The sequence below is a fragment of the Mustela lutreola genome, chromosome 3, assembly GCF_030435805.1.
Source record: "Mustela lutreola isolate mMusLut2 chromosome 3, mMusLut2.pri, whole genome shotgun sequence".
Taxonomy (NCBI): Eukaryota; Metazoa; Chordata; class Mammalia; order Carnivora; family Mustelidae; genus Mustela; species Mustela lutreola.
This window is the reverse complement of record NC_081292.1, coordinates 189,251,931-189,266,817: the sequence shown is the minus strand read 5'-3', so window position 1 is coordinate 189,266,817 and position 14,887 is coordinate 189,251,931. Positions and strand designations below refer to the sequence as shown.

The following is a 14,887-nucleotide window of genomic DNA, read 5'->3' as shown; positions in this document are numbered from 1 at the left end:
AGTTCTCATGAGTTATGGTTCTTGGTAGTAGCCGGGCTTCTCCCTAATCGATGAAAGAACAGTTGTGTCTCTCTGTAGCGGTCAGTCCTGTGTTCTTAGGATCAGTGAAACAATTTCTATGGTCCTGGATTAAAGTGTAATTTCCAGTTCACTTAAGGATCCATCCACTTCCCAATACTGGACGTGAAGTGACATAAGGAGCACTAGAGATGAACTGCCTTATTTTGGCTACTTTCGGGAAATTGATATTGGTATATATAATATACTTGACCCTGGATGGGAGAGAAGGCAAATGGTGGAATTAAGATTTTACACTTTCCTAAACTCAGATTTAGTGGCCTCTTCCTCTATCATGTAAGAAGATAAAATATCATATTTTCAAGCCATAGTGCTCTAAAAAACACCCACCTTTCCTCCATCAGCATTATATTCTTTTTCATCTCCTTCTAAGAGTCTGGCTAGTCCAAAATCTGTGATTTTCACATGGTTTGGAGATTTCACTAAGACATTTCGGGCTGCTAAATCCCGATGAACAAGCCGTCTTTCTTCCAAGTACATCATTCCCTGAAAAACACCAAGTTCCAGAAAGAGAGTCAGTCAATGCCTAGGCTTTTCTGTTTGTCTAAAAAGCAGTTTCTTAGCCTTCAGTTGCAAGCGCTTGATTTCTTTAAGCAAAGCCAGAATCCTGAAGTATTTTAAAAATTAGGAAAAATCTGGGGTAAAAAGCAAACCACAAATAACTTTTGGCCCTTTTCTCCTAGAGTCCTATAAAGAATGAATTACCTGTACATGAGCTAAATGTTAGGTCACTTTTTCCCCTCGGAGTTGTTATACTCTTTTGCAAACACTTGCACTAGTGAGGCATACACGTGTCTCAGTAGGTAAGCTCACACACACTTGGACTGACCCCCATATTTCTAGTTGTTTTTTCTCAATAATTCCTGCTTCATGTCATCCTCCCTGTACCATACCTGCTCCCAATAAAGACACCCATTCATAATTTTTAAAAAAATATTTCACACAAAGGTTTAATGGTGCTAAAATCACCATCATAGATTCTATCCAGACTGAAGATATTATTAATTATGCAAAAATGAACTATACCTTAAAGGCACAGCCTGTAATTTTTTTAAATGACTTCAACAACATTAGTAGTCATTGTAAGAACCCACAAGTGAAATTATGTTGTTTATAATGACCCTGAAATGAGCCTTTAATATGTTTTCTTCATTAAATATATACAGTAATTAAAAATAAAATGTATTGCTGATTGCCAACATTTGCATATATCCACATATATCCAGGTATGTTCATATATATTCATATATATACATTCATAATCCATAGAAGCAACAAATATCAAATGACTTTACCAGTAGAGAAACTAAGAATCATTAAACATTAGCCTTAACTAAAGGTTGATGTAAAAGCAAGGAAGTAAAGACAGAGACTCAGATTAGAGTGAACATATTCTTACTGAAGTGTTAGAGGAATTCTGTATTTGAGGATTTCAGAGGTAAAAAATATTGTCATTCAAAAACAAATTCATAATCACTAGAATATGGTTAGAGCATACTCTCATGCCAATCGCAAATCTAAGCTGTTGATAGTTAACATTAGAATTGCAGGACTTTAAAGATTAATGGTTGCTGATATAAAAACAAAAGCTGTGGAAAACAGACACATAAATCACACAGGTAAAAAAGAAAGAAAAAATATGAAAGGTACACCCAGTGTAGTGTAAAGAGAAGATTACTTCAAACAGCATAATGGGCCAAACACTATACTATAAATGCCCATTAAACACAACAGTGGAGATACTGGCTGATATGGTCCACCTGGTCAGCTGTTGGGTGACACCATTTTTATTAGTGTTTTCTGAAATCAGCCCACAACTGAGGTCTTCTTTCCTAAACACTGCTTTCTGTTTGAGTATGCAAACTTAGAAACTCCTAGAATAAAGTGAATCTAAAAACATACAGCCTTTATATGATTTAAGGGATCAAAAAACAGACTTATTGCCTTGGAGGTGAGATTTTTTCAATTATTTGCCCATTGAAGGAATGTCCACAAAACATTCATCTTTCCTTTCTTACCACCTTCATATCAGAATACAGAAAATGTGTTGGCAACGAGTTAATATTCAGATCCACACACAATGACGGAGCAACACTATGTCCCAGGCATTGTGCTAGACATCAGGGAAACAAAAGAGAGAAGATCTGTTCACTGAAGGAGCACAGAGCTATTAACGAAATGGGCAGACATGGAATATAGACCTGAGTGAATTGCTTTGATACACATAAAGGCATTTAAGGAGAGTTGTTTTGATGATCATCTGTAGTGGAGCCTAGCAAGTATGCATGAGATGGGAGCATTCAGAGAGATTCCAAGGCCCAAGTAAGGTTTGAAAGATGTCCACCAGTTGGGCAAGGTGAGGGGAAAATTGCAGTTAGAGAGAACACACATAGGGGCATCAATACCATGGTGTACTTGGACAAAGGTATGTGATTCAGTATTTCAGAGTCATTACATATAAAGGCAGGAGAGGAGTGAATGGTGAGTCTGACAAAATAAGAAGATGCTCAATTCAACAAGGGCCTCTTATGTGTCATGGTAGAGAATCTGAGCTTTGCATCTTAGGCAGTATTTGATCTGGTGATGCAGAAGTTGTTTTAAAAAGGAGAGCAACACAATATCACTGGAGTTTTGAAAAAAATCACCTGGTACATAGACAAAGGATTAGATACAAATACAGCTGAAGTTGGAAGCCCATGCTACAATACAGAAGAAAAGTGATGAGATTGAAAATAATAAAGGTTACAAATTGGCAGTCCATGGGCTATATCCATTTTCCACACATATTTTTTGATCCCCACAGTGGGAAACTTTCAAACATCCTTTTTAGCTGATGACTGGCTGTACGCCATTGAGGTCACCTTCAGCTTGCCAAGATCCCACCACTCACTATTACTACCTACAAGTTCATTTACAATACTCATCTAGCTTCAATGCATGAGCGTCTGAATCTTTGACTAAACTAGGCCAGAAGAAATATCAGGGAGAGGACAATTCCAAGATACACTTATATAATAAAACAACCATCCTTGGTAATCGAATAATGAAAAAGAGAGTAAATTATGAATGGTTGTGTTTCCTGACTTTGATAATTTAGGTTGATAATAATAATTCCTTTAACTAAGTATTATCCTAATGCAAATAATAGTGATATATACCATACCAATAGAGGACTAATATTCACCAAGAAACTTAAGACCCTAAAGACACATTCTATGTTATGAGTAGAACTATAAAAACTCCAAATGTTCTATGATATTATATACACAAAGCCATGCCAGGTGATAGGCCACCTTGAATCTCAATTCCATTTGTCTATAAAAAAGGTTTTCTTCCAAATAATGAGAACTCAATTCAGGAAACCAGATGATAATTTCCATATAGTTTCCTCTACCCACCTGACCATGATTAAAAGAAATAAAAATAGGAGCATCTGTATTATTACCAAATCATCAAAATATATTTGTATGGTTGCTTTGCAACTATGAGTACATTATAGGAATACTAACATAGACAATAACCACTGCTAACATTGACTGAGAACTCAGAACATGGCAGGTATTAAACTAAATGCTTCTACCACAATAGGTTAACTTAATTCTATGAGATGCATACTGTTTTCATCCCGTTTTAAATATTAGAAGACCAAGTCCCAGAGATGTTGTTACTTGCTCCAGGTTATCTAATGAGTGATAGAACTGGGATCTGATCCCTTGCTGTGGGGCTCTAAGCTCTACACATTTAAGCCTACCCCCGACCCCCTTGATGGGTCACGGGGTCATGTGGACATGTAGAAATTAATGTACACAGTATAGCCACATAGCTTTAAAAGATCCTTGTTCTTTTGGAGCAAAAATATTATAAGATGTTTCTGTGAACTGAGGGTATATGCAAGTGACTGACTTGTTTATATTTATATTTAAAATTCAGCTTAACTATAGAACTTTTATGATTTGGCAGGGATTTGAATTACATAAATTAGAAACTTAATTCTTGCATCAGCCCCAGGATATGCAGGATGGTGGAGTTGGTTTGAGTGCAGATTCTGAGGTCAATTGCCTGGATCGAACCCAGCTCTGCCATGTTCTAGCTGTATGACTCTGACAAGTTAGTTAATCTGGCACTCATCTTTGTCTCTAAAATGGCAATAAAAGCACCTATACCACAGATTGTTGTAAAGATAAAACATGTTAATATATGTAAAGCACTCAAATAGTAACTGCCACATCGTAAGTGCAGAACATGCAAGCTTTCATTATTTTTCCACAGATATCAACAGCCCTAGCGTGAACAAGAATAACTTACCCTCATTAACTTGAATTGCTTATTTGAGAAAATCTGTGAACCTCAACTAATATATCACAGTAGGCGTTCAATAAATGTTTACAAATGGTGATACGTATACCCATAACCAATCCATCATGATTAATGTGTAGGTACAAATTCCAAAGAATTACTGTTCAAAGTATTATTTTAGTAATGATTCACCTGAGGATGCTGTTATATAAAAAGAAGGAAAAATTGGGGAGTCTACTAAAAGACTTGGTGCCCTTCATAAATACATCACAGAGTCACAATTTTAGTGAGGAAAAAGGTCATGAATAATGGCCTTTAGGTTGCAAGTTTTCAGTGCTGCAGAAAGGGTGAATAAAATAGTAGATTTGCTCTACTGAAATATGTTGTTTTTTATCAGCACTGAAAGTTTTTCATAGACATATTTTAGGAGCATTTTGTCTACTTCTAGACCCAAGAGCTATAAGTCTGATTTTACACAAGCTATTCAGAATTTACCATTGTCCAAGCCATTCAGTATTTTACCATTTTTCATACTTGCTCTATAGACTGTAATGAGTTTTCAAAGAGTACTTATTTTCTGCTTTGCTTATACCTCTTAAGAGGTGCTTTAAATGAATACAATCTAGCTAGGGAAAGTCAAACTTAACTCTGACTTCCAGAAATGCACTTTAATAGCAAAACCAAAGATAATTTTATTACAATTGAGTTTAAAGTTTTAATCTCTGGTTAAAATTGACTCATCTAAATTGCTCTATAGAAATATATCAAAATATTGGTATTGATGAACCCCTAGCAATGACCTTCTTTTCAATCTTGTGATATTTGAATCACAACTGTCAGGCAAAAATGCATTATTATTATGTTTTAACCCAATGTAAAAATGTATTCTGCCCAGCTGCAGGAAGCTAACGCAAGTCAAGAGAGACCAGACTATTTTTGACAATAAATATTTGCTTCCCATATATAGGCCATATGACAATTTCATCAAACACATGTGTGGAGCTAAAAATTTCAAGCTGTAGTCAGCTCTCACAGGCATTAATCTCTGAAGTTAGCAAGAGTACAGTTTTCTTTTCTTGTTTCCCCCCCCCCCTGTTTTCATTCTAATAACCTGAAGCTTTTTTAATAACACAGGAAGCTTCAGGAAAGCTAGTTTCAAATGAAAATCACTCCTCTTTTCTACTTTTCCTTTTAAAAGAATTCTATGCCTGAGGAAAAAAAAAAAGCAACTATAATGCTCTCTACCGTTAAGGCTAAAGATATGAGCATGTTCAATGAGAGAAAGGGGCCTTTTTGGATGAAGTAACTGAATTTATCCAAATAGTGCATGAAGGGAAACTAAGGGGTTCATAATTAAATCAACTGAGAAGTCTTTTCAGCCAGAGAAGGCTGGTTCAGGGCAGCAGAGAAAGAACACAGAACTGAATGTTGGAGTTAGAAGTCCAGGAAATGCTGTTCACTAGGCTTTTGACCTCAGATACTCATTTCACCTCTCCTATAAAAGTGACAAACTGGCCTAAATGATCTCTGAAGTGTCCTCTAGCTTTAAATTTTTATTCCATGATAGATGGAACTGTACAACAGACCTATATAAAATACTAAGTCATAGGCCAATAAAAGACACAGAGAACAGTAAAGAAAGACATAGAGTAGATGCCTCCCTTCAAATATTTAGTGAGAGCCATGAATATGTTTTAGTAAAAGTCAGTTTCATGCATCCAATGTTTAAGATGACAGACTTTAGAAATAAACCCCAGCTCTTAGTAGCTTTGTATCTTTGGTCGATTTATCTGTGTTTCAATTTCCTCATCCATTAAAGGCATAATGATAGTATTTACCCTGAAGATTGTCTTGAGGACTCAATGCCTTCATGTTTATAAAACATCTAGAGCATTCAGTATTCTAAGATATCATGTATTTTCTAAATAAATAACCTCAAATTCAGCCATCTTATTAAAAACACAATTTGACTAATGTAAGAGAAAGAAAAGATAGCTAAATGAAATACCTACTGGCTACTCAACACAATTAGGTGAAGTAATTTCTGTTTCTTGCTCATTTGTCCCTGAATATTCTCCTATTATTTTTTTCAGAGGGGAAAAAAAGCAGATTCACATTGCTGTCCTAAACTAGCTTAGAGTTAATACTCATGGTTCATTCTTATATCTTCTGATTGTACCTATGATCTTCAAGAAATTTCATTAGATAGTATGTAGTTCATAAGGAGATTTTGAAATGTTGAGGGCTAAATTTATATCAGCTTAGCAATGGTTAATAAAAACAACAGCTTGTTATTTGAAATGTATATTTCACAAAGTCCCAATAGAATATTCGAGTGTCAGTAAATGTGTGTGTGTGTGTGTGTCACAGGCATGCAAGCATATAGTAGGTGTTGTGGTATATTGCTCAGAAACTTCTTCAGGACCAACAGACTCATGGGGAGTGTTGGCTGCTGGTAGCTCCCAGCTGCATCACTTTGGATGCTTTGATACCTCCAACCCAAGTGCTGCTTTGCTGGGGGTTTTTGCCTTCTCAGAGTCAACACACATTTAGCAACTGGCTGAATGCAGTTATAAAGTCCATCCCCCCATAGATGACAGCCTTTACAGATTCCTGAGGCTGGCTACGAAAACATTTTTTTTTTTTTAAACTCCTGGTTCTCTACATTTTCTTCAGCTGTTTCTTCAGAAGTTTCATTTCCCGTCCTTCACGAGCTTTTGGAAATTTGCACCACAAGAATTTGCAGGACAGCCTGCTTGGGACTCAAAAGTCTCTTAAAGTAACAAAATAATAATAAGAAAGAAATAAAGAAACAAAATAAGTTAAGGATCTTGGGTGAGAAGTCACTGCTTTCCTACCCAATAAATAATGGGCAAAAAAGCTAACCTGCCTGGATCAAGAGAATACTAAACATGCTATCGTTTTTCCTTCTCACTGACCTCTTGCCAATACGATCACAAGGAAAGGAGTGAATCGTATAGTGTCCATGCGCTCTCAGAAAAGTATACTTAAAATAGATTACTTCTGCTCCTTAGGCAGCTGATCAATAAAGATGTGGATTGCAACAAGAATAGAGATGTCTGTGAGCTGTAGTAGTTATCCTCTGTGTCTCTTCAGAAATTAATTAAAAATCAATGAAGTGTGCAAACTATTAATACAGCAACCACTAGATTTACAGATAAAAGCTGAGCCTTTCTCTGAGCACATACATACTGTGCAAACACATTCAGACACTATGGGGAGGAGGTTGAACGTCTGACGCCTTTGTGATAATTGAGCAGAAACAAATCATTCCTAATATTCTCTCGTTCCACAGGGTTGCATGCTATTGACTGAAAACCATGAAGTTCAGTGGGTGGGAATGTGTGCATGAAATTCTCTTTCTTAAGACAATTATATCAATTTTGGGAGGTACACTTATTACAAAGCAAATCATCATCATACAGGGCTAAAAATTTTCAGTGACTATTTTTTTAAGTGCAGTTTACCCATTTGTAAGTCCAGGCAGTTGAGTTTATTTATAACTCCTGAGTATTTTAGAATAAGTATCTTCCCTTGAAAAAAGTGAAATCCCTAAAACACTAAAAGCTCTCATGTGATTTGAGACAATTTTCTGCCCACATATAATGTATCATTCGATTCAGTTCTGCCTCTGTCTTATTCAGATGCTATGGACCTGGCCCATTCTCTGCAAACGCTTGCTCAGCATAACATGTAAAGCCTACAAGAGCCGTAGCCGCGTAGCCCCCTCCTGAAGTCACCAAGCTACTTTCCATCCGCCCGCTCTCCACCCAGGCTTCTCTGGCTCAGGTTCCTTCCTCCTTAAAATTCTCAGAAGGATGGGAACCACAGTTTTCAGTTTTCATTTCAGTTTCTTCCAGTTGATTCCGAAGCCCATTTTGACGCATTTTCTTTGTTTCAAATTTGCCCTCTCCCTTTGACAGGATGCTAAGACTTTGTCTCAAGTCTCTGTGCAAGGAAACAGGAGAAAAAGATTCCTGATTTATGCCTTGGGTCATTTTCTAGCCCCACATCACCATAAAAATATCAGATATCACCAAACAATAAAAGCAGAATGGCTTATCGGTTCTTAAACTGGCAAGAAGTTGTCATCTGAGTTTTTGTAGTTTTCATAGTTTGGGGATACATATGGTGTCACAGTAACAACACAAATCTCACTGTCTCTTGGCCAAACTGGTCCGCAGAGCACCTGTAGCTATTTGCTCCTTAGAAACTGTTTGCAGATATTTCTGGGGTTTCCCCAGTGAGCCTCACTGACGTTCCTGAATACTTTCTGGGTTCTTTTTCTCAGGGCTATGCACTGATAATCTGCATTGTTTAAGCCTCTGGAGCCTCTGTGGAAATGCTGCTGTCTTTCTAGTGGCTATCTCTCGGTGCTGGAGAAGTTGCAGCGCATGATAATTCTCAACAGTGAACCTGCCCTTCCAATCTCCTCAGCCTGCAAGGGCCCTGCGATCTTCCTCACTGCTTAGTGAAGAGTTCTAGGTGCTTCTGAACTCTGTGCCCTAATTTGCCCCTGGCCATGTTAACTGCTATTCTCGAGACCCTGGTCTCAGCCCCCACAAAACCTTATTCCCTGACTTCAGCTCCTGACTCCGTAAAGGCTCAGACTTAGTCTAAGACGTAGGCAGGGAGGACTAACACATTCCTCTCTGTTTAATTCTCCCCTTTGACCCCATGCATTTTTTTGTCTGTCTCATTTCCCAGGGGCCGCGGATACATCTGCACATGCGCACACCTGCTGTCACGTGCCGAACTGCCTCTTCTATCCCATAACTGGGATAGAAGCAACTGGACTGTCCCTCTAGCTTCTCTTCCTGGGATTCCTCTGCTGGAACTCCACGGCTCAAACCAACCTGAACATTCTGTGGGCACTGTTGTCTTGGCACATACTGCTTCCTTTACCTGCAATGCCCCTCACCGTAGAGAGCTAGGCTCCTTCTACCTCGTTTCAGACGCAGACTTGAGTAGATCTAATTCTCTGGTAGATCACAAATCCGTTGCCATTTCCTCCCCAAAGCCCGCCCTCACTTCCAAGGAGATTATGGGATTATGTCACTCTTATATGACCTTATAATGTCCATTTTCCTTATCTATCGTCTATCACCAATTTAAAACTAAACCTTGAGATGATCAAATATCGTTGTGACATAACTTTCCGTGTAAGGCGAAATCAAAGTGACTTTATAAAGCAGAAATAACATTTATAAATTAGGCTGCATCTTCTATGCTCAAGTTTTAGAAAGACTATGTTGCACATGACACGATTTTAGCAGTTTTGGGTGAAAAGTAGAAAAAGATTAGAAAACATCTCATTCCCAACTGAACACTCATCTACTAGACCGACTAGCTCGTAGAATAATTTTTAAGAGAAACAACAAAGTGAGGGATGGGAGTACTAAGCTATGTTTTGCTTGTTCACATCCTACAAGTTGAAGTTTTAATCTGTCTTTCCTTCTTTTGCTTTAAACCCTTAAGAGTCCTTAACTGCCTGAAGCTGAAATCAGTGTGTTCCTGCTGAGATGACTTAATTCACTTTGATCCTTCTCACATTTACCAGTCCCATCACATTGCAGACAGTCAATAAATAGTAGTCGATGGATTGATTTCCCCCTCCCTACTCTATCTAGCCATCCATAAGTCTTCTACTGCCTTTCGGTCACAGGGTTAGGAGAGAAGGAACTCCTGGCAATAATAAATATGCACGCCAACATAGAGTCGTGTAATAATTAAAACTAAAGGAAGAAGAAAAAGGATAATATTTAATATTATTGGAAGTAATTTTGTATTGTTTGTGATCTTTTAATTATATCATCCCTTTGCTTTTTTTTTTTTTTTTTTTTTTTTTTTTGAGACTTTAAATACCTGCTATTTCTCAGGCTTACTTGCGTATGTATTACAAAGTGCTTAGTGATGATCTTGACTTTCTGTTTTTCTTCCAGGTAAGAAAACCATGGTGCTGCTCATACACACTGCCAAAGTAGAATTTGAAAGCTGCCCTCTTCATCTGCACCTCTCTCCCATTCACAGATTTATGCAGTTGATACTTCACATGGGGAAAAAAAAAATAGCTGAAAATATACATCACACAAACCGTGCTCCAAAGAGTCATTCTCATTCGATTCCTGTTCATCTTTGATCGCTGAGTACAGTATTTGTGTCAGGTTTATTTATTTATTAAAGATTTTATTTTTTTGACACCTAGAGAGCAAGATCAAGAGCGAGAGAGAGCACACAAGCAGTGGAAATAAGAGGAAGGGGAGAAGCAGGCACCCCGCTGATCAAGGAGCCCGATGTGGGGCTCTATCCCAGGCCTTGGAATCATGACTCAAGCTGCAGGCAGATGCTTAACCCACTAAGCCACCTAGTTGCCCCAAGTGTTAACTTTAAAACAAGACTTCCCGGGCCTCAACATTACCTCGACCATTCACTAAATGCAGCTGTCCGTGTGACCTTAGTCATGTTTTTTCCTCAGTTTGCCAGTATCTTCATCTACAAAGTGGGGATGGCAGTAGCTCCTTTCTCATAAGGTTGTTAGGACAATTAAATTATCTAGTGCTTGGAAAATTCTTAGCACAGTGCCTGGTCAGCAGTAAGCACTCAACAGTGGCAGTTATTACTACTGCCCCATATGTCTAGCACCTTGCTTAATGATGACTCTCATTTTTCAAAATTTTAGCTTTTGAACAATTTATAGTTTTCTCAGTCATTCTCAAGCAGACTTTTATTCTTATAATATTAAAGATATCTATCAAGCAACATTCATGCTTTAGTATTGCTTTCATATGACAGTTTAATTTCTTTCTTTCTTTCTTTCTTTCTTTCCTTTTTAAGATTTTATTTATTTATTGAGAAAGAGACAGATCACAAGGGGTGGGGAGAGGCAGAGGGAGAAGCTGGGCTGAGCAAAGAGTCTGGTGCGGCTTGATCCCAAGGCCCCTAGATCATCACCTGGGCCAAAGGCAGTTGCTTAGCCAACTGAGCCACCCAGGTGCTCCACAACAGTTTTATTTCAACAAAACTTCGCTTTGTGCTTGTACATTTTCATTTCTTTGTATAATCACCTGAATGACACTTCATCTTGATGTTTCAAGAAAATAGAGTGGAAAATGAAAATGATAAGAAAAAACTTCCTCATGAAATTAATAAAATTTAGACAAATAGAGAAATCAGTAAGGATGTAGAAATTAGCATATCTTCAACCACTACTGTATGTATACTCATTGAACTTTTTTTTTAAAGATTTTATTTATTTATTCATTTATTTGACAGAGAGAGAGAGAGAGATCACAAGTAGGCAGAGCAGCAGGCAGAGAAAATGAGGAAAGAAGACTGTGGGGCTCAATCCCAGGACCCTGAGATCATGACCTGAGCCAAAGGCAGAGGCTTAACCCACCGAGCCGCCCAGGTGCTGCGACTCATTGAACTTAGGCCCAATGACTGTATATTAGTTCTTGAAAGAGGAAAACTAAAGTACATGGAGAAAAAGCTGTAAATGCTTAATTGCATGAGGAGTAAAAGTACAGAGAAAATGAAACATTTCATGATAGTCTCAAGTTATCTATCATTTTTTAAGATTATATTTTTATTTATTTATTTTTTTAAAGACTTCATTTATGTGACAAAGAGAGACACAGTGAGAGAGGGAACACAAGCAGAAGCAATAGGAAAGGGAAAAGCAGGCTTCTTGCCATGCAGGGAGCCCAATGTGGGGGTCAATCCCAGGACCCTGGGATAATGACCTGAGCTGAAGGCAGGTGCTTAACGACTGAGGAACCCCAGTGCCTAAAAGATTTTATTTTTAAGTAATCTATATACCCAACATACGACCTAAACTCACAACCCCGAGATGTCAAGAGTCACATTCTCTACCAACTAAGACAGCCACGTGTCCCTCAGGTTGTCTGTAATTGAATTCCAGCTATAATATGTAGATGTATTATTCACATTTAAGATTTCTACTTTTGCCTATTTTATGAGTACATTATGCATGGAAATTGGGGCCACCTTTTATTTGTATATATGTATGCATATTTCATTATGTTATAGACTACTAAAAAGAATAAGGCCAAGTGTTATTTATTTTCTCTTGATACTTTTCTAGCTTATTGTGCATATAATATTTTTTGTGTATACAGTTTGCTCTCTATATAATTGAAATGAATAAAGAAAGTTTCCTTGTTTCTGTCAACAGTCATCTATTGAATAGCTCTTATGTGCTGCTGAGCACTTTGCTAATACTTTTACATATAAAGTTTCAAAGGGTCTCCCTCAAGTTGTTCAGTGTCTACTGTGAGAGATAGGCAGGGGCAAATAAAAAATGTAAAGGAATTGTTCTGAAAGTGCAGAAAAGGGAACTGTGACACTTTCCATGTTGCTACAGAATGTCTCACAGAAAAGGTGATGTTAAGTGAAAAATAGGTATTTAATTGGGCTGTAATGTAGTAAGATTATTCTAGAGAGGATAAAAAACATTAAAAAAATGAAAGTCACAACAAAACAAAACACAGAGTCCTAAAAGGTAAAGGTATATTTGGAAAAAAGAAATATAAGAATTTCTATGAGGATGGAACAGAAGTTGGCAAAGCTTATAAGTGCCATAATTGTCTAACTTAATTATAACTACCTAATGTGATCTACAAAGGAACCACTGAAAGTTTGGATGAAACAAACCGATCAGATTTGGCAGTTTGAGTGAGGAAAAAATAAGGGTAAAAGAGACTGGAAAGAATCAAGGAAATTGGTTAGGATGTTATAATACTGCCCAGATAACAGTGGTTTAGGGTTTGGCTAAGACAATAACTCGGAGAATTAATATTAGGTTGAGAGCAGCAAATAAAGCTGGGAGTTTATCACTGATAATAAAGCCATAAGAGAAGTTAGAGAGAGAGATTTTTCCAGATCAAACTCAGGAAAATCATCATTATTACCTGAGAGGGTAAGGGAGGGAGGAGGCAAAAGTAACCAAAAAGAATGGTCAGATTCACAGAAAAAGGACAGACTGGTAATGGGGAGAAAGAGGGAACTTCAAGGTGGAGCTGGGGACAGTGTCAAGTGCAATAGAGGGGTCAAAAGAGCGACTGTAGAGGAGATCCTTAAATTTGAAAATGGAAATACTGGTGGGTGAGTCATCTCAGACTACCACAAAAAAAGACCTTCTGTCCATGGCCCTTCAAAGTACATGTCCTTCTGACATGCAAAAGACATTCATTCTGTCCTAACAGCCCCCAAAGCCTGAACTCATTCTAGCATCAGTTTTAAAGTCTAAAGTCTGAAGTTTCATCTAAATATCATTAAATCAAATGTGGATGAAACTCAAGGTATTATTCATCCTGAGGTAAAATTCCTCTCCAGCTAGTCACCTGTGAAACCACACAAGTTATGTGCTTCCAAAGTACAATGGGGGACAGGTAGAGGATGGATATTTCCATTCCAAAAAAGAGAAAGAGGAAAGATGGAAAGGATGATGTGTCCCAAACTTAGCAAGCTGACTTTCATCAGATCTTAAGGCTGAGGAATAATCTTATGTTCAGTGATCTGTCTTCAGGATCCAGTGGGGTGGTGGTCCTGTCTGCACAACATTGTTGGGAAGGGTCCCACTTCATCCTCATGGCTCCACTGGGTAGTCAGGCCCCATGGCTTTGGACAGAGGCCATCTGGCCTGTGAAAACCAAGACAGAGGCTCTGATAACTTCTGAATTGCTTTTGGGGACACTTTCCCCCCCTCTTCTTAAAGAAGAGTGCACATTCACAAGCCAGATTGCTCCAAGGAGCTGCTCGAAAAATCCAGCATCCTTTCTTCATTTTTTCCTCTCTCCATCCCCTTCAGTTCAAAATGGCAGTGCTCCTGCCATTTTGATCTCATAAACTCTTTACTGAGTAATATTCTAGACATACCCTTGGTGTTCACTTCAGAACATGCTTTTATTTTTGAAAATTTTTATTTACTTGAGAGATAGAGAAAGAGAATGTGTAGACACAAGCAGTTGGGGGCAGGGGCAGAAGGAGAAACAGACTCTTCATTGAGTGGGGAATCCAACTCAGGGCTCACTCCAAGGACCCCGAGAGACTATGACCTAGGCCAAAGTCAGACACTTAATAGACTGAGCTACCAGGCTCTCCAGTATTTTATTATTATTATTTTTTAAAAATATGAATAGGCTGAGAATTTTCCAAATCTTCAAGTTTTTTGTTTTTTGTTTTTTTTTTTTTTTGCTTACCTATTCCTTCTTCAATTCATTTCTCTCTCTTCACACCTTATCATAAACAGTCAGGAGGGATAACGCTTCTCCTTCAACACTTCTTTTAGAATTCTCAACTAAATATCCAATTTTATCCCTCACAAGGTCTGCCTTCCACAAAACACAAGGACACAAACAATTCAGCCAAATTCTTTGCTACTTTATAACAAGGGTCACCTAGTTTCCAACATGTTCCTCATTTCCATCTGAGCTCTTACCCCAGTCACCCTTAATGAACATACTTTCAACAT

At 37.8% G+C, this 14,887-nt stretch overlaps 1 protein-coding gene across 1 annotated transcript in view; it reads right to left on the bottom strand.

Moving 5' to 3' along the window:
- Positions 1-14,887, bottom strand: part of ERBB4 (erb-b2 receptor tyrosine kinase 4) — a 1,180,328-nt gene that overhangs the window by 49,868 nt on the left and 1,115,573 nt on the right. Inside the window, exon 21 of the mRNA XM_059168147.1 lies at positions 409-564. Within this exon, the coding sequence (XP_059024130.1) occupies positions 409-564 (156 nt within the window). The remainder of the gene's footprint in view (positions 1-408; positions 565-14,887) is intronic.